The following is a 27,214-nucleotide window of genomic DNA, read 5'->3' as shown; positions in this document are numbered from 1 at the left end:
GGGGGGGGGGGGGGGGGGGTGAACCGGTGAAGAAATACTCAACCGGAGTCCGGAGTAGCTTTTTTCGGTTTTACTGCTTTTCCCCGCATTGGTTCGGTTTAGTTGACAAGCATATTTCCTGTTTTATTGGGAATGGCGTAGTTCTAACAAAAAAATTGCTTTCTTACTTTCTTGGTACTTGCACGCAAAAAACGTGAACAATCGGGCCAATAAAAAACCACACACATATTCAAAAGTTAATAAAAGGTCTAGACAATTGCTTGATTACATAAACATATAGGAACAATAAACCCATAAGAGTTGGATAGTAATGTTTGAATTTCATACTGTTTCTTCTCTACCAGCGTCGCGAACGAGCCCTTGACGTAATGGTTAAAGAAAAACTCTAGTAGCACTTCTCAAATCTTGAGTTCCACTCCCCGTGTGGGAGCGAATTACAGGCTGGGGTTAAAAACCCTCCCGTCTGCCCCACGCCTTAAGCACAGACCTAAGGCCCGTCCGCTCTCACACGGGCTTCGATGCCGCTGTGTATGGTGTGGGATAGGGGTTCGGGGGTTTCTCGACCTGCGTGAGAAGGTCTTCTTCTTAAAATGCCTGGGGGCTGGCTTACCCTTTTGCAGGTCGAGTTTTTCTCCGCCAGTGTCTCCCCACCGTTTCTCTCTCCAGCGATGTCTCTCTTCCATGTGGAGCCGCCATGTTTCTCGACCACGTGGAGGCGCCGCATCCTTCGATCATGGACCGCCGCCACATATCTCGGCCACGTCTATTCTAGAATAATATCTCGGCCACGTCTTTCACCCTCTTCTCTCTCAATCTATGTTTCTCGTATATGTTTCTCATCTGTGTTTCTTTCTCCTCAATCTATGATTCTGTCGATGGGGATGGACGGTTGGATTGGCGGATGCACTGCGGACGGGTGGAGCTTCAACTTTCTAATTACAAAAACCTGCCTCATAATATTCCATGTGTTGTTTCATTGTACAACATGCTTCCATTTATTTCATAAAAGTGGTGTATTTGTTTTCAACAAGCTATTGACCAAAGATTACTTTATTGTTTTAAGATATGAAATTTATATCAATATATTCGTCTTCAAAAATTGTTGCTGATAATTGTGGTTTCTTATCGTATAAATTAGATATTAATAACTATTTAGTGGTCAAATTGTTGTCTTAATGAAACTAAATACGTCAATCTTTGTGAGAAGGAGAGAGTAGGAAAAACACACATGAATCTTTTGAGGTATTAGATGTTACTAAAATTGTCCTAGAAACAAAAAAAACATTAAGGACTCAACATAAATTTGTTTTATAATTGCCCAAAGTATGCATAGAACAGATCAAGATCTTATGAATTGGAATCCTACATCTCACGGCTCCGAACATATTCTGTTAATTTAAATGATTTTTTAAAGAATATAATCTTCCTTATAACATCAAAATTGTTTTGAATCTTGGAGGCCCTGAATGTTTGAAAATTGTGAGCGTTTTATGACCCAGCAACTTGTCAGCTAAGAATTGAGAAACCATGTGCCGCTGTAAATTCGCATCCTGCGGGTGTTAACTCGCAGACGTGGTTGGATCCGAGTGTTTGGCAGTCAGCTGTGCCCCCAGGTTGGCAGCAATTATGGGCTCATGATGCCGTTGTGATTGTGGAGGAGAGCCACTAGAAAAGCTGAATTCCTACGCAGACGATCCCGACTCCCCATGTAACAGCATTCTAGACGGTTTAACTCCCCGTATGGGTCTTGTACTCTTGTTTTTTTTTTTAAACAGCAGGTCTTGTACTCTTGTTTGTTTTTCACCTTTCAATGGTGCATCTACCCTGCAACAGCAGCTCGTGCAAGTTGATGCACACGGAAAGTTTTTGCGGTGCTGGAGAGGTGGTATTGCCCGATTCTCAAACATATATTTTTTATCTTTTGAAAATTGTATGCTGCAAACTATTCATATTTATTTTTTGCGGTGAAGTATATCATACGGCTTTATTTCGCCATATAACAATTCAGAAGCCGGTGAAACGTTTCACCACATTCCTTTTTGGGAAAAATTGCACATGTATGCAACTTCTTAGCTAATCTGCGATATACTCTATATGTACGCATTCAAACTTTTCACTTTCACGGTCTGTTTGATTTAAATTATTTTCAAAGAATAGATAACTCTAACCCTTAATTAGGGATTTTTCCTATGTACTCCAGCTTATTTGGTTCGCGAGATTGTAAACCATAAGAATTTTTTCGTATGATTCATTTGCACTAGATTGATTTTTTATGCCCGTATGACCCGTAAGACTGCAAACTTGAGAATTCTTCTGGTTTTCCGCATATATATTTTTCGCTCCCAAGGCATTGAAGACAAGTTATCTACCCATTTGGTGATCAATAGTACAATCCTGACACCAAAATAAAATCATGTCGTCGCTGCGGCTGACATGACTGTCAAACAATTTTATGTCTCCAGCAAGGTATATGGTCTTCCCTGGCAAGCAGTACCATGCAAGTTACTACTCATCATAAAGGGAGTGAATACCGTACAAGACTTGTATAGCTTGGCTTTCCTTTTATTGCCTCTTTGCGCTTCCTGCAACACTCGACTCTTAATTAACTGAACCGGTGATGTCGTTTTTTTTCTTCTGAAAAACAAGCCATACAAAGAACACACGGAAGGATAACTGTACAGTTAAACCCAATATCCTAGTGCTACGGCTGCGCGAGAAAGCATAATTTATATGAAAGGAAACAAACAGATTAAAAATTGTGATTAAGAAGCAGAACACCATCTTTATTTGAGTAAATAGAGAAAAAGAAGGAAAATGATCGGTATGTTAGAGCAGCATCTCTAACAGATCCCTTAAATAGCCTCGGCCCATAAACTTTTAGGGTTTGGGGAAAAAACCTGGTCCAAACAGCGCCCATATAAAAGTGCCTGGTCCGTAATTTTTTTTTACGGGCCATCATAAATCGACCCTCCCACATGCCATATTTAGGGCGTCGCGTCGGATTTACGAGGCAGCTCCTTATATTCTCTGCCTCCTCCGCCGTGCTGGCTGCCTAGTTTGCAGTCCATTCCAATGAAATACGTAGCTGACAACCACCGATCCATTATCGCCCAACCAAATTCGCCCCCCCCCCCCACTCGACGATGTCCCCTGTGAACTTCTCAATCACGACGGGGCAAGGCCGGGGGGATCTTGCTCTGCCTCGCCGTGCGGCCGGGGAGCCAGAGCCGGGCAACCCTCCACCGCTGCCAGGTCCGGTAGGAGAGGACGGCAGGACGCACATAAACGTGGCGCCCTCACCTGCAACCAGTGGGCTGACCTCGAGGAGGCCGGCAAGAAATTCCTCGATTGCCGAAGAGCTCCAGGGTTACTGCCCGCCACACGAAGCCGGAGCCTGAGAGCTCTCGGGCCCTTCATTTCCGCCGTGCACACACACTCTCCGACAACTCCTCCGAGAGGAGGAGGCGAGGATGCTTCGGCAAGACAAGACTGTTGAGGGAGACTACCGTCGACAAGGCGTTCGACGCTAACCAACTGCCGCAGGGCCTCCGGTAGACGGAGGAGCACGCGAGGAAGACGGTGGCGTACGTGGCACGCGGAGGCGGAGCTCCAGACCTACGTCGAGTTGAGCTTCGAGAACAAGTGAGCCGTAGAGCTCGTCGACGGCCGATGAGCTTCACCTTTTGCTAATACCAAGTCAAATTCAATTCCAAGCCTCTGAATATCTACATCCAAAAGAAGCCTTAGGGATTTGCTACAATATATGAACTTCATTGTGATGATGAACTACTCCTTATATACATGCTATCCATCATATGGGTTCTGCACAAATCCACGCCTGAAGTAGTTTTTATTTCATTTTCTATATATACTCCTTATATACATGATATCCATCATATATGGGATCTATTTTGTCCGATACAAATTGATACTCCCTCCGATACGTAAGTGTCTCAAATTTTAAACTAACTTAGTACAAAGTTATACTAACTCTGAGACATTTGTTATGGAGAATACCGTATAACATTTTTCTAGGTATATCTTAAATGGCTTTTACGAGCCGATGATTTAAGAGATGCTCATAGGTCGGTTGGTCCAGCTGCCCCCTCGAGATGCCCAGGTCCAGTCCAGTGCGCCTTCTGCAGCCCTGCGATGTGCAGAGTGAAAAAAACGGCTGCCTTCACCGGCCTCTTCACTTCGTAGGCCCATGCCGTGGTTCTGAGCCTTGGGCCGTATTAGGTTTTGACGAGCCCATGTCATCGCCCACGTTCTCCAGCGGTCAAGGACCCTGAGTCCCTGACTACAGACTACCCCTTCGTCGCCGCAGAAAAGCAAACAGGTTCCCAAAAGCCACCACCCCGCGCCGTAAACCCGACCAAATTCGCAGCTTCTCGTCTGGGGAGGCGGCGCCACGGCGGCTTCACTCCTCGTGCCGCCGCCGCCGCCGCCGCTACCTCTACCGCTACCGCCTGCAGCGCGCGTCCTTTCCTTCTGCCTCGAAGAATCGAGGCGCTGGTGGTGAGTTTTTGAATCTCTCGACTCCCTGGTTCAAATCGGCCCTTTCGCCTCCTTACAGCTAGCCTTTACATTCTCCGGAAAGTTGTTTTCCCCCTGTTTCTCTCCGTTCCAATGATTGATGAGATCCCTTGATCTGGTGAACCTGTCAACGACGTCCGCATTCGATGTGCTTCGGCTGGAATAAGGAAGCTGCCGTTTTTTTTAATAAGTCTTTAGTCTTTCTTTGAGATGCTTATGTGAGGTTTCCTCAACTTTAGATTTCGGGATGCTACTCCCCAACTAAGCGGTTAACTAGCGGGTAGCGGGTGACCCTTTGCGCGGTTAGACTCAGTGAAGCAGTCAATGACTCACTATCAGAATACCTTGTTTAATTTTTCTATCTTTGAATCTGAGCCGTAATAATCTGGCCTCGCAATAATTGACGGTGGCTTCTTGTCCTGACCTGCAGATTTGCCCGGCTAGACAAACTATAGATTTTATGGTGCTTTTTCTCTATGGGTTAATTACCACGATCAATGATCCGAACACGATGGCCTTTTTTCTTGTTGTGTTGATAACTATGCTTGATTTGATGATGTCCGAGCAACCAAGTGCTTGTCATTGTATCAACACCGAGCACGCATCGTAGTGGCCCTATGTGATGCAGCCGATTGTTCGAACGTGCCATTTTGCGGAGAAACATGTGTTTTAACTGAGATCGATATTTTCTTTCTTAGTCCCTCACTTTTTCACTGAAATAGTATTTGATTGTATCTTTTATATAATTGATATCATTGGAATTTCAATATGATTGCTATTTTATTAAAATATCATTACGATTTCATGTGATCAGTGGAGACTTTCCTTTCATGCAACACAGAGACATTTGAGGGGCTATGGTAAAAAGAGCATGACTTATGACTGGTTGGTTATATGAAACAACACCAACGGTGAGGCGTGTTTTTAAAAAAAAAAATGCACGGGGCGGGTTGGTGTCTCATCCAGTACGCACATTTTTAGTCCGATGGCTAGTATTTTAGTTTCATGTTTGGTTTTACATGTAGTATTTACCTAACCTTTCCTATTTGGACCGGCAAGATGCAGCGTAGCAAACACGCCGGCTGACTTGTTTACAACATGCTATGTATCAGATGTGGTGCAGGATTTGTATTGGACTCCATTTAAGTTATGTGAAAAGGTGCAGGATTTGTATTGGACTCCATTTAAGTTATGTGAAAAAATAATTCTTACTCAACTTGGTCTAGGCCACCTATGAAACCAAGTACCTGCAGGCCCTACACGTGCAGTGCATGAACGTGATTCTTGTACGTGTTCGATGGACTCTGTTTGTATACGTAGAACATTTATTTTCTTACTTCTATATCTTTTAAATCCCAGCGATTAGAATTCAATATCAACGGTGGAGATTATTTAGCCTATGTGGACGAACGTGATGGTTTCTTGTCCTTCTGCTTTAATTATATAAGAGATAGATATCCAATAGCGTGCTAAGTTTTCACATTGTAACGTAAACTTCCTTCATACTACAAATTTGTAGACCGTGCTCGGTCTTTGTAAATTAGATGGTTTAACTTTGAGACCATGTTCGCAATATCGTTAGTGTGTAGATTTCATATTAAAATTTATACATAATACTCGTACTATATCTGCATCGTATGAGTTTACTCTTCACAGTTTACATTGTTATAATTCCATCACATGCGAGTAGATATCCAGCATTAGACACCAATAGTGATTGAGGTCGTATTTATCTTGTAAACGCTGAAATGCCACTTCTGCAGTAGCTGTGACAGGGTATCATGGTTATCTTTTTCCTGGACTCAAACATGGCAATTGGGCAGGTCTGGACAGGCGGACCACATTATTCATATCTCCCTGTCCATTATCCGTCCATGAAATTATCCATGGAGCCAAAGTTATATACACATCCACTTGATATCCGGGTATCCATGGAGACCCATGGAGCAACAAAAAATGCCATAAATGGGGAAAGGAGGAGAAAATTTGGGGGAGATGGCCTGATGGGGTCGGGTTGGGATAGGGGTGGCGGCTGGGTGTATCCGGGGGTGGGGTGGGGAGAGTCAAGGCTGGGATTGAATGAGTGGCAACTTATATGAGTCATTATATTTATATGAGTCATATGACTGATCAGTGGACCCACATGTCAGTAATTTCTTTATTTCCTTAAATAACTGAATATCCATGGACCAATTCAACTATTAGTGCCCACTCCGCGAGTTGGCGGGTATCTGTCCGTGAAAATCCATGGAGCGAAACCGTGCTCCATGGGAAAAATATCTGTGGATATCCGCTTTGAGGGTATCCATGGCCATCTTGATCCTGGACTACTAGGAAAACTAAGGTTTCTTTTTACCATCAATCTGGGGTGCAAACAGTTATAAACCTCTGTTACAAATAATTCTTTGGTCGCTCTTATCATTAGCCTAAAAAAATGTCTATTGGAACTTGTGCTGAACTAAAGAAAAACAATCATTTGATCTTTAGCAGTAACTTGTTCCCTAGAATTTGATCAACCCATGTGGTTAGACTTTTTGCAAGTATTTGAACTTCTAATTGCAGGCTGAATACATAGTAACTGGTCAATCAGAATGTATAGTTGCTAATTCACGCTTTGAAAACATCAGGGTAAAACAGCAAAAGTGATCACTAACCATTTAATTTGTTCATAGCACTGTCTTGTATCGCCCTTTCATACATCAACCATCAACCAGATCCTTGGTCCATTTATTTAGAGATAAGAAGAATGATGCAAAAATAACATGTAGAAATACCCTTTAAAAATTACATTGTTGAGTAAAGGTAAAAGGTGAAACCCCTATCCCATCTGAGGTAGAGATCATTCTACAATCAGCAGGTTCCTTTAGTTTTGATTTGTACACTGGAAGCTACGAATGCAAATCTTAACACTCTGAACTTATGCATCTTGCTTGCATTCTTGCAGTTCTTCAATATGACCAAAATTTCAAAGAACAAGAAATATTCATCTCGTCGGTTCAGATCACCACATTATTTGAGGCCCTCCAGCCATTGCAGTTTCAAGAGAGTTGCTAGCCAGGAGTCAACATTGCCAGCAACTGAGAAATGTGCATGGACAGACGCCGTCTGTCCGGTTTGCATCGAATGCCCGCACAATGCTGTCCTTCTACTCTGTTCGTCTCATGACAACGGCTGCCGTCCATATGTATGTGGGACCAACTTCCACCACTCAAATTGTCTTGACCAGCTTATACAGTCACGCACAAGCCCAGGAAGCAGCAATGACCCGAGCTCAATAGAGCTGACATGCCCCCTTTGTCGTGGTGAGGTTAAGGGGTATACACTGGTTGAGCCTGCCCGGGAACAGCTGAACCGAAACAGGAGGAGCTGCATGCAAGATGGCTGCTCGTACGTTGGTTCATACAGTGAGCTCTGCAAGCATGCACGGCAGAAGCATCCTTCGGCAAAGCCTCGGGAGTTGGACCCGCTACAAACTTACAGATGGAGGCGAGTGTTATTTAGAAGTACCTTGCAAGATATGATCAGTGCGGCAAATTCTTCAAGGGTCCAAGGATTATTGTCTGCCATGTTGCTATTTGAGGAGCTTATGTCATCTGGTTGGCGTGGACACGATGAGCACATTGGTGCCATCAATGATAGTTCGGTGGAAACGGCTGGTATGGACATGGCGTGCCTCTGAACCTCTTGCTAAAAATGTCAGAATTGTGCTGCCATGCCTTTTACCCTTGCCGCATAGACCCTGCAGGACTCCATGCTTGACCCCTTCAGATCCATGAGTTGAGACCTGACAGAGTAGCATGGCCGTGGATCTGTTCTCTGGGAGTATTAGTAGCTATCTTCAGAAGAAACAGAAGGCCGTGACAAAGTGGTGGAATGGCTTGAGGGTTGTTTTCTGGAAGGGACAATACGCATCAGCCTTTATTTCTGGTGTGATGCACTGCTCTTGTGCATGCCTGTTGCATTGTAAGGACATAACAGTTTCTTATTTTCTTCTGAAATGTGCGATTCGACCTGACAGGATATTTCGCCTGACACAGGATGAGTCACTTGTCTGGGAGTGTACCATGTCTGTAAACTAAGAAAAACAAAAGCATCGGTCCTTCTGTTCTAGACTATTTGAGTTATTGCTTTTGGTCATAGTAGCTGAATACGTTAATTTCTCGCTGACGTTCTATACTTCTATGTCTGTCAGTTCTCCTTTTTTGATTAATATCAGCAGAGAATAGAATAGTAAGATGAGTATCACCAGATGATTATTACACCGACGAACAGAACACACACCGGTTCAACAGGCCTGACGACCTCAATAACAATGTCGAGAAGTTGAGATCACGATCAGTGGTCTTGGTAACGGCGCCGCAGTGCACAACGAAAGCCGTATTATTTCGCAACTTGGGCTAGATGCCAAGATGTGCTGCCGGCTCCTATCCTGTATGTTCTAACTTTAACCGAACTTTCTGCTCAGCATGCTAACCATCGCAAGATGGACAATGATCAATGAACATCGGCCCAAAACTTGACCGGACAGCTATTGCGAAAGAATTTTTAGCCAATATATGATTGAGGTAAAAGAGGACGGAAATGCAGAGCCGCAAAAAATAGATCAAAATATCACCGGTTCAGGTCGATGCAGGACCGCCTGCTGTTCCGTAATCACGAACACTCCAGTATGCAACACGTTTCACCCAGGAACAGTTCACAGTAGGACGCATACATACAGATCACAGGTTTCCATCAGGACTTTTTCAGAATATAAACATACCTTAAAGTAAAACAAACCACAACCGATTGTCCTATTCAATTAAAGCCAAATTGTCAGAATTTAGAAGGGATGGCAAGAGTAACAAGCCAAAAAAATTCGAAAAGAAGAACTAGCTTAAACCTAAGAGGTCCTGGACCATGAAACCTGAATAACGTGAAAGAGAAGTACATTATAAAGCTTACTACCCTAAAATAGTGGGACATATATGGCAATAATCACAACTAGCTAGCCAAGTTTTGGAATGGTATAACTGAACGATAACTGGAGTTTGGTTTGCTCCCAAATGTGTGGCTTGCATTAGCACTCAAGTTCAGTTAAAAAAAACTCTCATTTGTCACTCCACAACTTCTAATTTGAAGTATCCCTACATGCTCCTACAAAAACTCAGCATGACTGGTTAATAAAGAGAAAGTTCTACATTTTTATAACTCATGGTAGCCTATGGTTCCTCAACTTCTGTTACAAAATCATTTAGTGAAGTGACAGCAACTAGAAATGCCAATCAAGAAACCAAAAGAAAATGCATGCAACTCTAATCAAGCAAAACATAATAATAACATATGACCTTACAATATTCGTAAATATTATAAGTTCATAACCTTATGCCGCAAATATTGCTCTAAGCGGCTAGCACCTGATCTTTACCAGCTTGCTGATGTAACTTAAAAGACCCAACACGAGAAGAAGAATGTGAGCACAGCATTCAAAATGAAGATGCATGGACCCTGATTTAAATAAGCACAAACGGTATAGCATATAATGCATAAGTTAGCACCTAAGAAACACAAAATACAATAATCCACAGAGAATAACAAGAAGACCATCACTCCTTGTTCTAAGCCTAATTTTTGATTGAGGCAACGGCAACCTTGTCAATGGAAGTAAGTAATTAACCACATAACATCTATCTAGACAAAAAGAGTCTGATTTCCCCCTTTCAACAATGTACTAATGCTCACCACAGACCCAGCCATTACTCAGTCGGTGCTCTCAAGAGTATCAAGCACCATCTTCACTGTTTCCTTCATCAGGTCCATCCGACGCAGCTGCTGTCTGATCTCCGTCAACCTAAACTTCCGCAGCTTTTCCTCCATCACATGCGCTTTGGATCCTTCAAGAACCTCAAATGCCTTCTTGAAGGCCGCACCACTTGGATGCTCCCTGGACAGCTCCTCAACAGTCTCCCAGAGGTAGGGATATGCATCCTTCCCCTTCTCAAACTCACTTTTCCCTTTGCCATTGGCATTAACAGCCCCAAGTCCAATTCCATTCCCATTTGCCATGGTAACCGGCCTCAACTTCCGGTTCTTGCTGCGGTCACGGTCATCCCGCCCACTCTCCATATCCTGATCGCTATCACCACTATCTTGCACCTCCTCACTATCACCACCACCAGCATTCTCGGACCCAGCACCTCCTCCATCACCAATCCTTGCCCCCCAAACCTTCTTGGCGTGCTCATAGATGCTATGGTCATGCGGAGTGGGGAAATCCTGGTCCCGCCCATTCTTAGCACGGGTGACAAGTACCTGGTATTTCTGCTTGAGCCGCCGGACCTTATCACTGAGCTGCGTGGTGGATACCTTAACACTGAGCTGGCCACGGATGTGGCGGTGGAGCTTACCGATGTCATTGGTCGAACCAGGGAGCACGCCGCTCTTGGCGCGGTACGTGGCGAGGCCCCGCAGGATGACAAGCTCGTCCCCAGGGCTCCAAAGCCGCGAGGGCCGCTTCATCTGCTCCGGGGTTGGTGCCACCACGGCGGCGCTGCGTGGGCGCTTGACGCGCGGCTCGGAGGCGGGGGCACCACCACGGCGAGGCGGGTCCATGGGGCGGGAGCTGATGGGCTTGATGATGGCGGCCTCGGAGCGGGAGTGGCGAGCGGGGCGGAGCGGCGAGGCGTTGTCGTCGTCGGAGTCGACGCCGGCAGCAGGGTCGAGGTCGGCGTCGGAGGCTGCCGGCAGGGCGGAGTCTTCGGAGTCAGAGTTGATGCCGGGGGAGCGCGGCTTGGGTTTGCCGCCGCCGCTGAGCTTGGGCGACGCGGCCCTCGGGGCGGCGCGGCGGCGGGCCTCGGCGTCGGAGTCGTAGGCACCCCCGGAGTCGGATCCGGCGGCGGCGGAGTCGGCCGCGACCGAGGCGGACGCGGGGGTGGGGGAAGGCGCGGCGGAGGACTTAGGGTTAGGGTTGGGCGGCGGCGTCTTGGAGGGGTCCGTGTCGGACGGGGGGTGGCGGTGGTCCCCCTCCGCGTCGGAGGCGTCGGACGCGGATCCCGACGCCGCCGCGGCCGCGGCAGGGCGCTTCGGTGCCATGGCGGAACGCGAGCGGCGAGGAGGGGCGGGACGGGGCGGGGCGGGGCGGCAGGTCTAGGACGCTCTGGCCTCGCGCGGCTGTGCTGTGCGCTAGTACTGGCGACTGGTTGCTATCTGTACCGGCGATTTTTTTTTTCCTTAAAAAAAAAGCGGGGAGAAGGAGCGGTGAGATCGAGTCGTTGGGTGGTGCGGGGGGAGGGTGCCCGCGCTTGATTGGCATGCGGCGAGGTGGGGTTGGTGCCGTGCCCGCCGCAACGTGCGGTGCCAATGCCCGGCAGCCACAACACAACCCCAGCTCCCTCCTAACCAAAAGCGATTTGGCATAGCCTACGAGTTCGGTATTGTAGCAACAGTACGACTCAAAAACGTGACTTGAAGGAGTTTCTCAGGGTTTGAGTAGGTTTATGCGATTCATGTACAACCTGTGCAGTTTTTGCAGCCGTCTCGTTTACATCATTTACCTAGATTATGTCACTGACTGGCGAGTGACTGGAGTGGTGAGTGGAGTTTAGGAGAGAGAGAGACGGACAAACTGAGTGCAGCGTGCATTGAAGTACCATCCCCTGTTTAATAACTCGTCACTTTCCCAAACAGAAGTACTGGTGAGTGTTCATTGACAGGATAATTGCCTGCCACATAATTCTCCGGAAGCATAGTACAACCGACTAGGACTTTGGACAAAAATGTATGCACACCAGTAAAAAGCACGCGGAAGCGGACAGGAAATGCTGCTTTTTCACGCTGCTTTGGACAAAAATATGTGCTTTGGTGGCAAGGCTGACGTCTGACGGATTGACAGGTTAGGCAGAACGCCCATGATCCCAATCATATCCGCAGAGCCAATGATTTTAACTGTAATTGCTTGAAATAGTGGTATCTCCTACAATAATGGAGAGGCATCTGAGCTTATAATTGATTTTATTTCATGGACAAAAACACCACGCCTCGCACTTCCAAGTTTTTCTTCGACTTCAAATGATTCTAGCATCAAGAAAAACATTCTAAATTGTACAGTTCATCAAAACAAAGTGAAGCATCAGTGTTCCTTCGATTTACAGTCCGGCTAATCGACGCTAAGATCGTTTCAGAATCACAACTCGTCATTCGGTGGAGAGTTGTCGCCCATGAGCTCCTCAAGCGAGAACTCGTCCTCTTCGATCACCTCTCCATCTTTGCCGTCCCATGGCCCGGACTGTACAACCGTGGGGGCACCATCCAAAGGAAGGTTTCCCTTTCCACCGCGCCCCGCCTCCTTCACAAACTCGCTGAAAGGGATAACCTTATTTATTAATCATCTATCAAAAACATCTAATGCAAGATCGAGTTGATAAACACATGGAGCTTACATAATTTCGTCACGCTGGAAGGCACTACGAAGTGGAGCATATGCGCCTTTCTTCACGTTCAGAGCAACCATGGCCGGATAGCCGTAACCACCAACCCCCACCTGCTTCTCCAGATCAGCCTGCTTGCCAGCACCTGTCCAGACAAAACTGAAAGGCAATGCTGTCTCGGCTCAGAATGATCCATCTCAAGAATACAGAAATTGGCATTAATGCTCGCATAACAAAAAAAAACATTGAGGATAACTTCTCGATACAGAATAATGCACAATTTAGAAATTACACAAAAACATCTGGCCATAGTTATGTCAACAGTCGGCAAAAGCACTGTTCATGCCAAAGGCATTAGCTCTGTTTTTTACATTTTTAGCTATTTGAAATACACAAGTTACTTAAAACTGTCAGAATTTACGTTATTTTGGTCAATTCAGCAAAGGAAGCTACATTTATTAAAAAAAACTGTGGTCTTTTCTCTAGAAAAGACTATCAAGAGAAAAGGAATAATAGGTAAAATCCATGTAATTAGTTCAGATGGCAACTTGCCTGTATGGACTTTTCTTGAATTTCTCAGCAACAGAAAGGAGCAGCTCAAGGTACTTGTTCCTTCCTTCTGCCTTTGAATCTAGGATGTCCGGAAGGAAAGATACAAAGCAAATGGCAGCAGAAGCACACTTCTCTTCCATGACATCCTAAACAAGCCAACACCACAGATCAGAACATCAATCATTCGCTATGTAACTCCAGAAATTGAATAATATCATGAATACTTACTGAGCTAGTCAACTCAGAAACTTCAGGTGGAGCAGAGTTGGCTTCCAACTGCTCCAGTGCGAAGGATTCGATGGCAGATGCAGCTCTGGCCCCCTGGTACGGGAACGGGCTCTCCTTGTCAGCCCCAAATACCAGAATGGTTGGAAAGCCTTCTACCTTGTACTTGCTCATCAAGGACTGCAAAATTCGGAAGTCAAATTAATACTTTGCATAAGTGGTACTCAGGAAAGAACAAAGAGGATTGGCTCAATGATCTATTTGCGGTTCACGCATGTATACAAAATGTCAATTTTAAGTTATGGTCTCAAAAAAAGAAGAGTTGAAGTCTCCATTTCTGCAACTATACTGATCCAATGTCTGGAATCTTGACAAAATTCATTCAAATATCAGAAATCACCGGGTAACTTTTATGGCACCTCAAACAAAATGTGGATGAGATCCCAATCAAATGGCTCATGGATAAGTTAGGTCAATTAAACATTCCTCAATAAAACATCAAATATAACCATAGTTATGAGCTAGCAGAATCCAGGATTTGTATGAGATGCAAATTTCTAACCGTGAACCTAGAATGCCAATGCTCCGCTTACCTTCCAATATAAAAGTGCAATGAATTCAAAATAATCCTTCAATCCTGGTGATCAGAAGAATGCCAATGATTTGGCAGGAATCTCAACTAAACATTACAACTAGAGAGATTTTCCACTTCTAAGCAGTGTTGGAAAATAATTTAACTTTTCAGTAAAACCATAAGATCTTAAGAGACTGATTACTTCATTATTATGGCCAATATACTTAAGATTAATTATACTATTGGCTTCGCATGGCAATTTTCATCACTGGCCTAAAAATGTAAGGGATGTATACAGCAGATGAAGTTAATATCAACAAGAATATTATGATCTTAAGGGCGTACCTTATCAGAGTCACAATCAACATGACCTAGCTTCACTTGGCCCTTCAAGTTCTTTGCAGCTCTTTTCCATTCAGGTGCCAATTTCTTGCAGTGCCCACACCTTAGTAAAGAACAACACGGTTGATGAGCCAACAAGCGTACTTATCTCAATAGGCAAGGTATCGGATTTTAAACATCAGTGAACCAATAAATTAACTTGTCGAATAGACACAGTTAAAGAGATTACACAATGCTTAAGTATAGCAACCAAATAAAGCAAGATCCCATGAGAAACATGTTTGTCTCTATTGGCAAAGGACAAAAGGGGCTGCATGAGTTTTGTTCTTAACATTATCATGTGAGCTCGCATGGTATAGTTAAAGGTAGGGCTCAAGTATGCCAACCAAAATCAGGGACGTAATGCACTATTATTAGGTTATAATTTAAACATACCAAGCCCCTAATCAAGTATGTAGTAGAATAAACAAGAATAATCAGCAATGAAAGCTAGTTGTAGAAAATAAGAGTTGACTAATTGTAGACAATTCTGTGTAACCTTTTTGCAATATTCACTTATTTTGGAGAAACAGTTGTGTCCATTAAAGTAAAGAATTAAGTAACATGATGAACAATACATCTACATTAAGTCAACGTACCACGGTGCAAAGAACTCCACAATCCAAAGGTCCTTGCTTTTGATGACAAGTTCATCAAAGTTACTTGAATTCAATTCTATCGATTCATTAGTATCAGTTTTCTTCTCACTTGAACCACCAGAGGTCTTGCCACTTGAACCTCCTGATGTCTTACCATCCAGCCTATCTTTAAGAAGAGACTTAACCTGCACATCACAAACGAAACAGATATTTCTCTTGTATTAAAGCAGAAGGCTGTATCTTTGCATCATAAACTGAAAAACCCGTACAAATAAAGTCAAGATAAAAATAAAGTTTATTGATTTACATCATTTAAAAGTGATGCCTGATAACTTTAAACTGGAACACAGGCAACAATCGGAAGTGAATTGAAGTCTGTGTTATTTAAAAAGAGTGGATAGGCCAATCAGCTATCATCAGTGTAAGAGTAACTATGGCAGGTTTAGACCAGGGTAAGAACTAAGAAGCACCATTGTATGCTAAGCTATGCAGAAAGAGAGTAGTAATTTGTATTGATATTAGAAGACATAGATCGAAACAGTGCATTCACTGCCTCAAAGCCAGCTATAGAAGAAGCTGGTAAATAGCAAAATCAAGTGGCTACCAAGATATCACACATAAATTTTTCCCTCGGATTAAAAGTAGAAGGTCACATGTTTGCATCATAACTGACAAATTAATATTACTCCCTCCGTCCCATATTAAGTGACTCAAATTTGTCTAAATATGGACGTATCTACATACTAAAATGCGTCTAGATACATGTAATAGAAAGTCACTTAATATGGGACAGGGAGTACAAAATAAGTCAACATAAAAAATAAAGATTATTGATTTAGAGCATGTGAAAGTGATAGCTGATGAAAAATTAAATTGGAACACGGCCAACAGCCAGCTATCATCAATGTAAGAGTAATTATTGCACGTTTAGACCAGGGTAACTAAGAAGCACCATAGCATGCTAAGCTATACAGAGCAGATAGTAGTAGTTTCTTTTGATATTAGAAACATAGATCAAAACAGTGAATTTACTGCAACAAAGCCTGCTATAGAAGAAGCTGATAAATAGCAAAATCAAGTGGCTACCAAGACATCATTTTTAGACAATAAAAATATAGTATTTGTTGTTCATAGTACTACATCCTGTAAGATCGAAAGTCATTTATGTGGCCATTCATTTGACTATCCACACCTGATCTAATAAAGTCAATGGTTTGCACAGTCAGAAAACAGATAATGTTTCCACAGAAAGGATTTATACAGTGTATAAAATAGCGCATAAAAAGGTGGTTTGTATATATCAATTACAATGGAAGACATATCGAGCAAACTTGAAGAAAATAAGTTGCAAGACAAGTAGTTTCGGCGGCAACAAACCTGCTGCAGAGCAAAATTTACTATTGGCTTTACATCTCTTGCTCCTTCATAATCCACTGGTGGCTTACCAGGGATAAACACTTTTATAGTTGGGAATCCCTGTATTCCATATTGCTGCAGAAAATGACATAATGCATCATAAACCAAACTAATGGCATCCAAAAATATAAGTGGTAAACATGGAAGCCACATCTATTTGGTTGTTATTTATACCTGTTTAGATATGTTCAACAGAAGATGTGCTACATGGCCATATAAGTACTATACAGAAAAGCTAAAGGTAGTCCATAGGCATGCTACTGAAATAGAACTTTGACCACATTATTCATCCCAACCCAATCTAAGTTTGTCTCAAAATATACCGAATTCACTATATTTTAGGTATAACAATAAAGGTACGCCATTTCACAAGTAATTCCCTGATTGCATTCTCTTGCGGAAGGTGCTTCCACCATCTTTTGTCAGTGCTATTCAATTCATGAGCAATTACGATTGCAGTAAGAGTAACTTGGTACAAAATGTATAATTTCTGACACTAAAACTAATAAGTGATATCACTGAGCACCGAGAAACAAATTCTAGCAAATGCCACTGTGCCAGAATGTCATCAGAGTACCATAAAGTTGCACAAACCATTAGCTTTCACCCTTTGTATATAATATCCATTTAAACCAGTTGTCAAATTCAACAGAAACTAAAAACCAAAACTAATCTACTAGTCAACTAGGTGATCCTTGAACAGTATTAGCAAAAGACAGAACCCTGATAAGCCTTATTAAATTGTGTCTTTCTTCAGAAGAATTCAAATCACTTTACTCACATTAAAAGTGCGAAACTACCATATCCCACTACAAGAGTTTGATGTGCACTATTTGGGAATTGAAGTTGTTAGTGCTACCCAATTCCTATAATCCACAAATTTACTCGCCCCGTGCACCAGTAGAGCAGTTACTATCCCCTAATACAGTCGAATTACTGTGAAATTGCGGGAACTGATGCCGAGAACACACCAGGAAACGAGCAGATCAGAACGCAAATGCGGAGTGTAAGCAAGTCAAAAGGAAACAAGAGGCCATGCTCACCTGCGCGAGCTCCTTGTGCGCGTCAGCGTCGAGCGCGGCGATGGTGGCGACGCCCTTGAGGACGCCAGCGGCCTTCTCCCACGTCGGCGTCAGCTGCTTGCAGTGCCCGCACCACGGCGCGAAGAACTCCACCAGCACCACCCCGTTCGCGTTCAGCACCTGCAAAAGCAAGCAAAAAAGGCAAAACGCGGCCTCAGAGAGAAGCACGAATGGAGGAGAGCCGATCTGGGGACGGGGAAGAAGCGAGACCTTTTTGAAGTTGTTGGGATTGAGCTGGAGAACCGGGGAGCCGGCGGAGTAGAGTGCGGCGGCCGGGGAGGCCGCGGCGGCGAAGAGGAGGAGGAGGGCGGCGAGGAAGGCCGGATGCATGACGGAGTCGTGAAGCTTCTAGGAGCCGGGGTTCTAGGCTAGACGGTGGCGATCGGCTGCGTCGCCGGGGCGTGGTGATGCGGATTTAAGTTTGCTCGCGAGAAGACGAACGCGTGTGCGGGACCAATCAATGGCGTCCACGTCTGCTTTACTGCCACGTTGGAGGAGTCGCGCTTCCTTGGCGCGACGGGATTGGTGGGTAACGTGTACTTGGTGGACTGGGTGCACCGTTGTTCTTCGGACGCACTGCGTTTGGACCTGGACGGCTGCCACGACTGCGTAGTAATGGACTAGACTCTGTTATCGGCCTGCACACTCGGCCTATTTATAGTTCAACCTATTTATGTCAGGCCCATATGAGCCCAGTGCATGTGATAGGATAGGATCCAGTATATTTTCTGTCGGGGCGTCCTGCCGACGGCGTGCCTAGCCGCGGGAGCTTCCCTTTCCCTGGCTGCTGTACGTGCGATGTGTTCGGCCGGCGTCCCGAAAACTGTATCTTTTCATCCAGGCCAGCAATTTAGCCCGGTCCAAACGATAAAGTCGGAGGCCTGGGCATGCGGCAATTGTAAAGTGTAGCCTGGTTGCTACACGCTTAATTTGAAAAGCAAGAACGGAGGGAGATTGAGCATCAACAAAGACGACGACGAGATGTCGAGATGGGTGTCACCCCACTGCCTGCCTTCTTGCTGTCTCATCGCCGCTATTTTTTTTTTAAATTATACATTTTTTTCATCAATATTAAAAATAATATGCAGTTTGAGAATTTTTCAAAAATAACACAGCCTCGGCTTGGGTCAAACCGACAATCACTAGTCGGTCTAGCCCAATCCGGTAAGTACTAATCCGCTTCGCTCAAGCTGATTGGTACTTATCAGCTTGGGCCAAGCCGCCCGCGCATATGCATGCATCTCCGTGGTACAAAATATAATTATTAAAAATGTAAAAATCTTACTAAAAACCAAAATAAAACATCAATGAATTAAAACTTCAACATAGTTTCACTAAATTTAAGCACCCGTGGTAGCCCATCCCATGGGAAATTTTTTCCTTGTTGGAACTTGGAAGAGTAATACTAATTCGGGCAATATTCAACAGCGTTGCACACGCATTATGCTGTCGGGCAAACCTGACGCAGGAAATATTGGGAATGCTCTGTCCGGATATCACAAACGGTGGCATGTCTCTTCTCCCATGTATGTTGTCAAAACGGCAAGGATCAATTCAGTGAGCAGTATTGTGCATTTTGTGCTGCCGTGTCGGCCTGATGGCATCCAAATACGCATCAACACCCTGTCAAGTGTCAACCAGCACACTGAAAAGGCACTTATACTACACAAGGAGACAACGAGTATGGGAATAAGAACAGATACAGCACAGTACAACTCTCATGCTGGTCGGAAGCAGCACAACACAGCGAAAATGACAAATACATGTCCTAGCTAGGCTTAGCACACAAAGCACGACACAGCGTGAATGACAATACATGTCCAAGCTAGCTCCTAGCCTGTTTATTCGACAGTACATACAAACCAGTCACCAGTAGTCTAGCAGCCCGTACGAACTTTGAAGCATCCTATGTAGAGTATCGTCGTCGGCGACATTAAAACTGAAGCCCGGCCGGCGGCCGCGGAGCAGAGCAAGGTAAATCAAGCGGTGGCGATGAGCTTGGAGGTGTCGGTCTCCATGGACATGAAGGCCTCGAACCTGGGCTCCTTGTCCTCGAACTTGTGGCGCACGTACAGCTTCATGTAGTCCTCGAACACGAACTTGGGGTACGTCCCGGCGCCGGCTTCCTTCTTCACCAGCGCCGGCGCCGGGAAGATGACGGCGTCGCTGGCCGGGTTGTAGAAGGACGCGATGGACATGCGGTTGCCGTCGGTCTGCGCGACCACGCGGTGGAGCACGCTCTTGTACCTCCCACTGGTGATGACCTCCAGCTGGTCGCCGAGGTTGACGACGATGGAGTGGCGCGTGGGCGGCACGTCGACCCAGGCGCCGTCCTTGAGCAGCTGGAGGCCGCCGACTTGGTCGTCCTGGAAGAGCAGGATGATGCCGCCGGCGTCGGTGTGGGCGCGGAGGCCCTTGACGAGGTCCGGGCGAGGGCACGGCGGGTAGCTGCTGACCTTGGTGCCGAAGGTCGGGACGCCGGCCTTGGAGCCGGCGCGGAAGGCGCGCGTGAGGTAGCCTTTCTCCAGGCCGAGGTTCTCGCAGAGCAGGTCCAGGAGCCGCTCCGCCAGCTTCTCCAGCTCCGCCGCGAACTGCTTCATCACACGCCTGTAGTCGTCGTCGAGGTCCGGTATGTCGCCGATGTTGGGCTCAGGGAGGTGGCGCACGAAGAAGGTGCTCTCCCAGTCCAGGTTCTCCGTGTCAGCCTTGCCGCCCTCCAGCGTCTTGCTCGCGAACTCCAGGAACCTCTGCTCGCGCACCCTCTTGTAGTGCGCCTTGGTCATCTTCTCCACCTCGTCCAGCAGCTCCGTCGAGATGCCGTGGTCCAGAACCTGCACGCACCGCAACAACAAAACAAAATTAGCTTACAACTCATTAAGATCGACACAAAAGCATAACTACGATTCTACGAAGCTTGCTCTCGCGCGCGCTCCGTGTTGTGTCACTGGTCAATTATCACTGCCCGGCCGTTTTTCTTTATCGGTGTTACATAATCACCTGGAAGAATCCCCAGTTCTCGCATGCGTCGTGCAGCAGCTCCATGGCCGCGGGCCTCTCCTCCCCGCCCAGCAGCCCCATGTCGATGATCGGGAACGACGAAGCCGGTGCCATTTCTAGCTCTCGGCACTCTACACAGTACCAACCCAACCAAATCGCCGCTACTGTCTCGCTACTGCTGCTCTCTGCAAGTGCTTGTGACTTGTGAGTGAGGAAAAATGCAGGGGAGACGAGTGCAATTTATAGGCTCGAGCGCGCGCACCAATCGGACGGCGTGCTCCAGTATCGGTGCATAGCGTAACTGCAACCTGAACGAATCAATGCTTGGGATTAACTCCGGTTGTTGACCGGGCGGAGACCAGACCACGTGGGATACGCGCGTGTCGGATCGTGGATCTGTCCTCCAGCGTGGAAGTGTTTGCCCCCACCAATAATCCAGCGATGACGTTTCCGATAATCATTTGGACGCGCCGTATCGCCGTTGGACCCGCTAGCTATAGCTCCCACCCGCCGGCGCCCGGCCCACCGATGCGTAGACGACAAATGAACACGGAGGCCGTGTCCACCACTTCTTTATCTGCGACATGGTTCCTCAGTAAATCGACCTGTGCGGTACGGCCACGGCGGCTAGATACATGACGTACTGCTTCGCGAAAATGTGGAATAATGTGATTTTCCAACTTTCGGAGCTTGCGTGGTAAAACTTGTCCTCCCGACCTATTGAGTCGGACTCAATAGAAACTTGGCAACAACCAAACGAAAACATGGCATCGAATTTTTGTGGGAAATGTTGGGCGGCTACTTGAGAGTACTATAATTTCAGGTATTTGAGATTATTATTTTCTGAAGAACAGCTAGTTGGAAAATGAAAAAAAAAACTATTTTTTTAGATCAAAAGGTTCATCATCCTGTTCCATTTCATAAAAACGAAACCACATCGTCAACGTGAGTAACGCACGATTTATTACTCCATCCGATCTTTGTAATAAATCCAAAACACTTATTATGAATCGGATGGAGTACATAACTCATTCCTAAAGGTCTATTAGGTTGCGCGGTTGTTGGCAAAGTAGAGCTAGCGAATTTCAGAAGGCTTATAGATACTCGAATAACAGTAGAAACATGACTAAAATATAAGCGGTTATGTGTCTGTGGTTCAGACACTCGTGGAGTTTTTTTTTATCGGGATTTTTTTATCGCGAATTTCAGACACTCGTAGAGTTCTCGGGCGAGTCATGATAGATTTTTTTTTCCAGATACACCGTCAAGGAGCCTCCAATGCCTTAATTAGTGTCTATCAACAAAACACAACTGTCTAGAATCTATATGTTATTCATCAGGGACAACGGTCACCAACGCTTTAATAAGGATAACAACCTCTGCCAAATCACATGCATATTCATCCACATATTTCACGAATTGTTATGGAGTAGTACACACCAATGTTGATTCTGTGGCATAAATAAAAAGTTGACTGAGATTTAGGAAAGTTCTAGGCAACTTTGCCACTGTAACCTATTTCATGCCCTTTTTTCCACAATTCTGGTGTTTCTAAGTCGTACGCACTCACCTTTGAAATGAAAGAATATCATTGATCGCCTCGATATATATAGCCACACTTCCCATGTTTTTTTGTAAGTCCACACTTCCCATCTCAAATGTCCTCTTCCACTCTACCTGGCCAGATCCTCGACGAAAAATTGCCTCGAGATTGATCGAGCTGATCTCTATGAATCCTCTTATATCCACACTTATGCGTGCCCATGGCCTTGCCTATAATTGTTCCATTGTTGTTTCCATCATTTCCTATGTATTCTATTCCCATTTTGTTATCAAATCTTCTTCCATGTGGTCGCCAACACGACCTTTTGTTTTGACCTTACATCAATGTTTCATGCCCTCTATAGATACTCCCTCCGTTTCATTGTCATACAAGACATATTATGTTTTAAGGCAAAGTTTTGACCATGTAGTTTATAAGGCATGCCAGTAATATCACTACATGGGCATCGGACGTACTTACTAACAATTTTGATTTCATACCATATTAACCAAATATATATTAATTAGTAATTATTGGTCAAAGTTTTGTCTTAATAAAACCAAATGTGACGGAGTATCATTTTGTGGCGCATCTTTAACCTAGGAGTCTTAAATTCCAACATTGGATGGTCAAGAAAACGGGAAAGATCTAGCCAACTTTTTTTGGTTGGTCTAGATAACAACCATTAGACACAAAAGAAAACTCTCACAATCATATACTCCTTTAATTTCTTTTTACTTGTACGTGTAGCATCCGCAAGTTTCTCAGAATACTTGAACCTTCTCCTATTAAACGACATGCCATGACCCCTTAATCCATCCTAGAGCATTTAAGTTTCGAAACAATAGGAGGATTACGGCCTTGATTAATCCTTAAAAAAACTCTTGATTATTTTTCTCACCGGACAAATTAACAACAAAAAATTCTGACGTTTTAAACATATACATAGTGAAATCAAGAGAGTATGCAAGTAAAGAAGGGAATTACTCCCTCCGTCCAACAAAAGATGTCTCAATTTTGATCAAATTTGAATACATATATACACTAAGTCATGTCCAGATACATCGAAATTTTGACAAACTTGAGACATTTTTTGTTGGACGGAGGGAGTACTACATTACATTGCACCGTCAAGTAGGATGCATATTCATTTGCTGTTGTTCTTGAGTGCTTGCTATATATACAGATCACCAATTCGAACGCAAAACGGCGTATACGTACTTAAGATCTGTCTTGGGCACTGAGTTAAAGCTCGTGTCTGTAGCCCTTGATCGATCGATCACCTGACGAGTGATGACAAAGCAGATCCTCCAAGCTTGACAGCACACGGCTCAGAACAGATCAAAATCGAGGTGCGCATAACATAACATGCCGTGCTGTGTCGGTATTATCAGACGAAACAAATCACCCTAAAACAGGAAATAAACATTAGAAAACCCCGCATGTCTTGGTCATCAATAGATCTAGCTAGCTAGCTAGATATAGCACGTACAGAATTTGACCCGGCCGTCCCGCGATCAAATCTAGCTAGCACAATCACAGAAAAAGACTCGCGTAACATCGCACCGAAATTAACCGTACGTACCCCCGGCAGGCATGTGCCTCTCTATGCCAAGCTACCTCTCCGGAGCCCGGTCCGGTCCCGTCCCGTCCTCCCGCGTCGGCCAGCACCTGCTCCTGTAGCACATACGTACGGTAGTACAGGTACTGAGGTGCGTCTCCGTGGCCCGTGGTGGTCCGGCCGAGCGGCGCTGTGTCTCCGCAAGGGGTAAATAACGTGGAGTACTACGTACGCATCCAAAGATACAATGCCAATATGCCATACAACACGTTATAAGGGGTTAATAACCAACACGTTATAAGGGGTTAATAACCGTCCCGTGCCATGCCATGCCAACTTCCTAAACTGTGCCAAGCGGGCATGCATGCACCTCTCCCCCATCCCCATGTGAGCCCTGGACGCGTACAGGTTTGAACCATTCGCCGCGCCCGTCACGAGGACTAGCTAGATTGATGGCTGCTTGGTCGATCCAGGACCAGGAGGTTGCATGAGGCCTTTGACTCGTTCAAACGTGATTTTTTTTATTTTTATCGATCGTCATGTCGTGGTCGCCGGTCGTTCCACGCCGACTGCATGCTCGCGGGTCTATCTGGCGTGCGAGACAGCGAGAAGAACAATCATTCTTCGTTTCTGCAGAACACACAGAATCTTGTGTGCTGCAGCTTTTTTTTTCTTTGAAATACAATGCGGATTTCCGTTTATTAATAAGTCGCCTACTCTACTACGGAGAAAACATCGCGTGGTAGACGTAAACGAAATGCCCATAACATGGCTGTGTGCGAACCTGTAATTCTGTGTGCTCGATCGCCCTTGGAATTGGAACAAGCTACGTACGTTGGAATTTCACTGTACTGTGTCAGAGTGTTATCATGGCCGAACGGATGATACAAGCATGCGTCTCTGTACCAATTGACCAGTACGGATCATCGATCACTCTGTAGGTACCACAATCACATTCACACTAGGATAACTTAATCAGACCTTATCAGCTATCACCTGTCATGGTCCCATTAAATTCGTGGCAAGGACCTGCCACGTTACTCTCGCCATCAGTGGCAGCTAGATAGCTAGATAATCAGAAGCCTCGGATTCCCAAATTCCGGGAGATGTCTTTGGCACGTACTCCACTGGTCATGGTCCTCACCATACCTGGTTACTTTCAAGAAAACGCGTCTCCGGGAACAGTTTCACACTATCTGCATTTGGAGGCTATAATCTCACAGCGTGTCAGTTTCAGCGTCGTCGGTAGTAAAGACATCATAGTTATAATGTTCAGATAGTAAAGACACCAAATAAATTCAGAATTACTATGTTCAGAGTCTCAGACAGCATAGTTATAAGCTCGTGTACGTAGCTCGGAGATCTTTCCTGCGCGATGCTTCTTCAAGAACAAGTTTGGAATCCTCTCACCGAGAATGATATGGACAGTGCGAGACTTTCTAGTTGAACTCGAACAACAGTTCCATACAAAACTGTCAATAGAATGGTATCCATGTGGCTTTCAGTCTTTCAGAAAGCTACACCAAAGCTATCTCCGCGTTGCTAGGTGTAAAGTCATCCCCAACCTGGCTTTCCGTTCCTCTCTTTTTGTTCTGTCCTAGTCATATACTAGTACTTGACTCCTTTTGATTGTGCAATGCTACGCGTAACATGCCACCTGGGGCCTACTGATCGGTCAGCAACTTACATGTTTCAACACAGGAATATAGGATCAGACACCAAATATATCCGGCACTCATGTGTTTCACCAAAAGGACTGGTAGCTACTCCCACAGCCATGTTGAGTGCAAGTGCAGACTGCAGACACGGAGACACCGCCAAAATCCTCAATTTGATGGTACGTCCATATATCTTCTCCAGAAAGTACCGGAAAATCATGCTTTGCAGAGATAAGAAACGCTTAAGCATCGTATACACGCAACAATAGCATCATATATGTGGAGCATTACCATGTTTTTCTTGTTTTTAAATGTAAAATAAGAACACTTTTACATCTTTGCCATCATATTTATTTAACCTGTTTCCGTAGCAACGGGGCGGCATCATCTAGTTCGAAAAACAGGGCTACCAATACCAAAGTCTCCAACGAAATTAAACTACCTAGCTACGTATACCAATCAACTACCATTACCGGAAAGCTTTATGCTCTGAAAGTCATACAACAGAAAGGTGCACTAAAAATAGCATACTAGAACAGGGACAAAACCCAAATGGAGCAATATGCTTAGCTAAATGCGGCTACTGAACATTCCCTCTTTTACATTGATTAGGAGCCACTGATTTTCCCTGGAGTGTGACTAGGATCTAAATGTCCAAACTCAGACGTAACAACCATTCAGCAAAAAGAAAGCAAGTTGCCGACATATCCACAAGGTTTCACCATCAAATTAACTCATCGCACCATCATGCCTTACGACACAAGCTTAATGTTTTCTCTGCTTTTGTTCCTCTTTCTTGCCGTCGGCCACGGATAGCTTTTCCACTATTGTAAAAGTTGAAGCAAGCTATGATATCGGAAGAAACCCAATTATCATCCGTTTCAAAACACAAAGTGTATAACTTTTACTGACTGTCAATTTTTTTTCAAAAAATTAACTAAGATTATAGCAAATAGCATCAATTTATATCATACCAAATCAAGATATTATCAAAATATATTTCGCAATTGATCTAATGATTTAGATTTGACACCATATATATTGATATTTCTTGTTATAAAGTTGATGAAACTTAAAAAAAATTGATGGCCAATAAAAGTTAGTGTGTGGCTATATCTAAGTTATCTGATTTTTAAGCAAAACGCTTAAATCTAAATTGACGAATCAGAACCGTTGAATTACGCCCTGTTTGATTGTGCTTAAAAGTGCCTTTTGAGGTTTAGGCTTTTAGCTTATAAGCCACAAAAGCACCTATTTAGGTGCTTTTAACTTTGGCTTTTTGTTTATACCGTCATCTAACAATATCAAGCCAAAAGTCAAAAGCCAAAGCCGAAAGCCCCTAAATAGGTGCTTTTGTGGCTTATAAGCCAAAACTCAAAAGGCACTTTTAAGCCCAACCAAACAGGTCCTTTGTATCTAGACCTCATTTTAACTCTTTGTTTCACCATCTCTTTCAAATCTTAAAGTTATACCGGTAAATGTGACGTGAGTAAATGTGACACCATAGATATTGACATTTCTTGTTATAAAGTTGATCAAACTTCAATTTTTTTGATGGCAAATAAAAGTTATAATGTCTTACATTTTGTAGCAGGGAGTACAAGATAAAGAAAGTTAAGATGTACTCCCTCCGTTGTATAATTCTTGTTTCAAATTTGTCCAAAAATGAATGTATTTATTTTCTA

General features: G+C 44.5%; 4 protein-coding genes across 5 annotated transcripts; 1 reads left to right on the top strand and 3 right to left on the bottom strand.

Moving 5' to 3' along the window:
* Positions 1–4,301: 4,301 nt before the first annotated feature.
* LOC100825957 lies at positions 4,302–8,700 on the top strand. Of its 2 annotated transcripts, none has more exons than XM_010239930.3 (2): positions 4,302–4,518; positions 7,481–8,700. In XM_010239930.3, exon 2 carries the CDS (start codon positions 7,490–7,492, stop codon positions 8,213–8,215), a length of 726 nt encoding a protein of 241 aa, XP_010238232.1. In that variant the 5' UTR covers positions 4,302–4,518; positions 7,481–7,489; the 3' UTR covers positions 8,216–8,700. The 2 variants fall into 2 exon arrangements, with proteins under 2 accessions (XP_010238232.1, XP_024310607.1); XM_024454839.1 differs by lacking the exon at positions 4,302–4,518 and adding an exon at positions 4,644–5,822.
* A 1,300-nt stretch (positions 8,701–10,000) lies between these two features.
* Positions 10,001–11,692, bottom strand: LOC100839453 (STOREKEEPER protein). The gene has a single exon (XM_003578160.4). The coding sequence runs from the start codon at positions 11,605–11,607 to the stop codon at positions 10,276–10,278; it is 1,332 nt and encodes a 443-aa protein (XP_003578208.1). The 5' UTR covers positions 11,608–11,692; the 3' UTR covers positions 10,001–10,275.
* Positions 11,693–12,496: 804 nt separating this feature from the next.
* On the bottom strand, positions 12,497–18,184 carry LOC100838637 (protein disulfide isomerase-like 2-3). The gene is made up of 9 exons (XM_003578157.4): positions 17,981–18,184; positions 17,732–17,890; positions 16,650–16,763; positions 15,273–15,457; positions 14,638–14,737; positions 13,722–13,898; positions 13,494–13,639; positions 12,954–13,100; positions 12,497–12,872 (listed from the first exon to the last, which is right to left on the bottom strand). The coding sequence occupies exons 1-9, from the start codon at positions 18,098–18,100 to the stop codon at positions 12,698–12,700; spliced, it is 1,323 nt and encodes a 440-aa protein (XP_003578205.1). The 5' UTR covers positions 18,101–18,184; the 3' UTR covers positions 12,497–12,697.
* A 1,231-nt stretch (positions 18,185–19,415) lies between these two features.
* Positions 19,416–20,999, bottom strand: LOC100838946 (1-aminocyclopropane-1-carboxylate oxidase 1). The gene is made up of 2 exons (XM_003578158.4): positions 20,768–20,999; positions 19,416–20,601 (listed from the first exon to the last, which is right to left on the bottom strand). The coding sequence occupies exons 1-2, from the start codon at positions 20,879–20,881 to the stop codon at positions 19,750–19,752; spliced, it is 966 nt and encodes a 321-aa protein (XP_003578206.1). The 5' UTR covers positions 20,882–20,999; the 3' UTR covers positions 19,416–19,749.
* Between the last annotated feature and the right edge of the window lie 6,215 nt (positions 21,000–27,214).

The sequence above is a fragment of the Brachypodium distachyon genome, chromosome 4, assembly GCF_000005505.3.
Source record: "Brachypodium distachyon strain Bd21 chromosome 4, Brachypodium_distachyon_v3.0, whole genome shotgun sequence".
NCBI classification, from domain to species: Eukaryota; Viridiplantae; Streptophyta; class Magnoliopsida; order Poales; family Poaceae; genus Brachypodium; species Brachypodium distachyon.
The sequence above is the reverse complement of the archived record's forward strand: the minus strand, read 5'-3'. Positions and strand labels throughout refer to the sequence as shown.

Bases quoted from the DNA above. Each gene is read 5' to 3' on its own strand.
- LOC100839453 (XM_003578160.4), bottom strand. From the start codon at position 11,607: ATGGCACCGAAGCGCCCTGCCGCGGCCGCGGCGGCGTCGGGATCCGCG.
- LOC100838637 (XM_003578157.4), bottom strand. From the start codon at position 18,100: ATGCATCCGGCCTTCCTCGCCGCCCTCCTCCTCCTCTTCGCCGCCGCG. The intron at 16,764-17,731 runs GTGAGCATGGCC...CATTTTCTGCAG, and splicing joins CGCACAAGGAGCTCGCGCAG to CAATATGGAATACAGGGATT. The intron at 13,640-13,721 runs GTAAGTATTCAT...TGGCTTGTTTAG, and splicing joins TTTCTGAGTTGACTAGCTCA to GATGTCATGGAAGAGAAGTG.
- LOC100838946 (XM_003578158.4), bottom strand. From the start codon at position 20,881: ATGGCACCGGCTTCGTCGTTCCCGATCATCGACATGGGGCTGCTGGGC. The intron at 20,602-20,767 runs GTGATTATGTAA...CGGTGCGTGCAG, and splicing joins AGAACTGGGGATTCTTCCAG to GTTCTGGACCACGGCATCTC.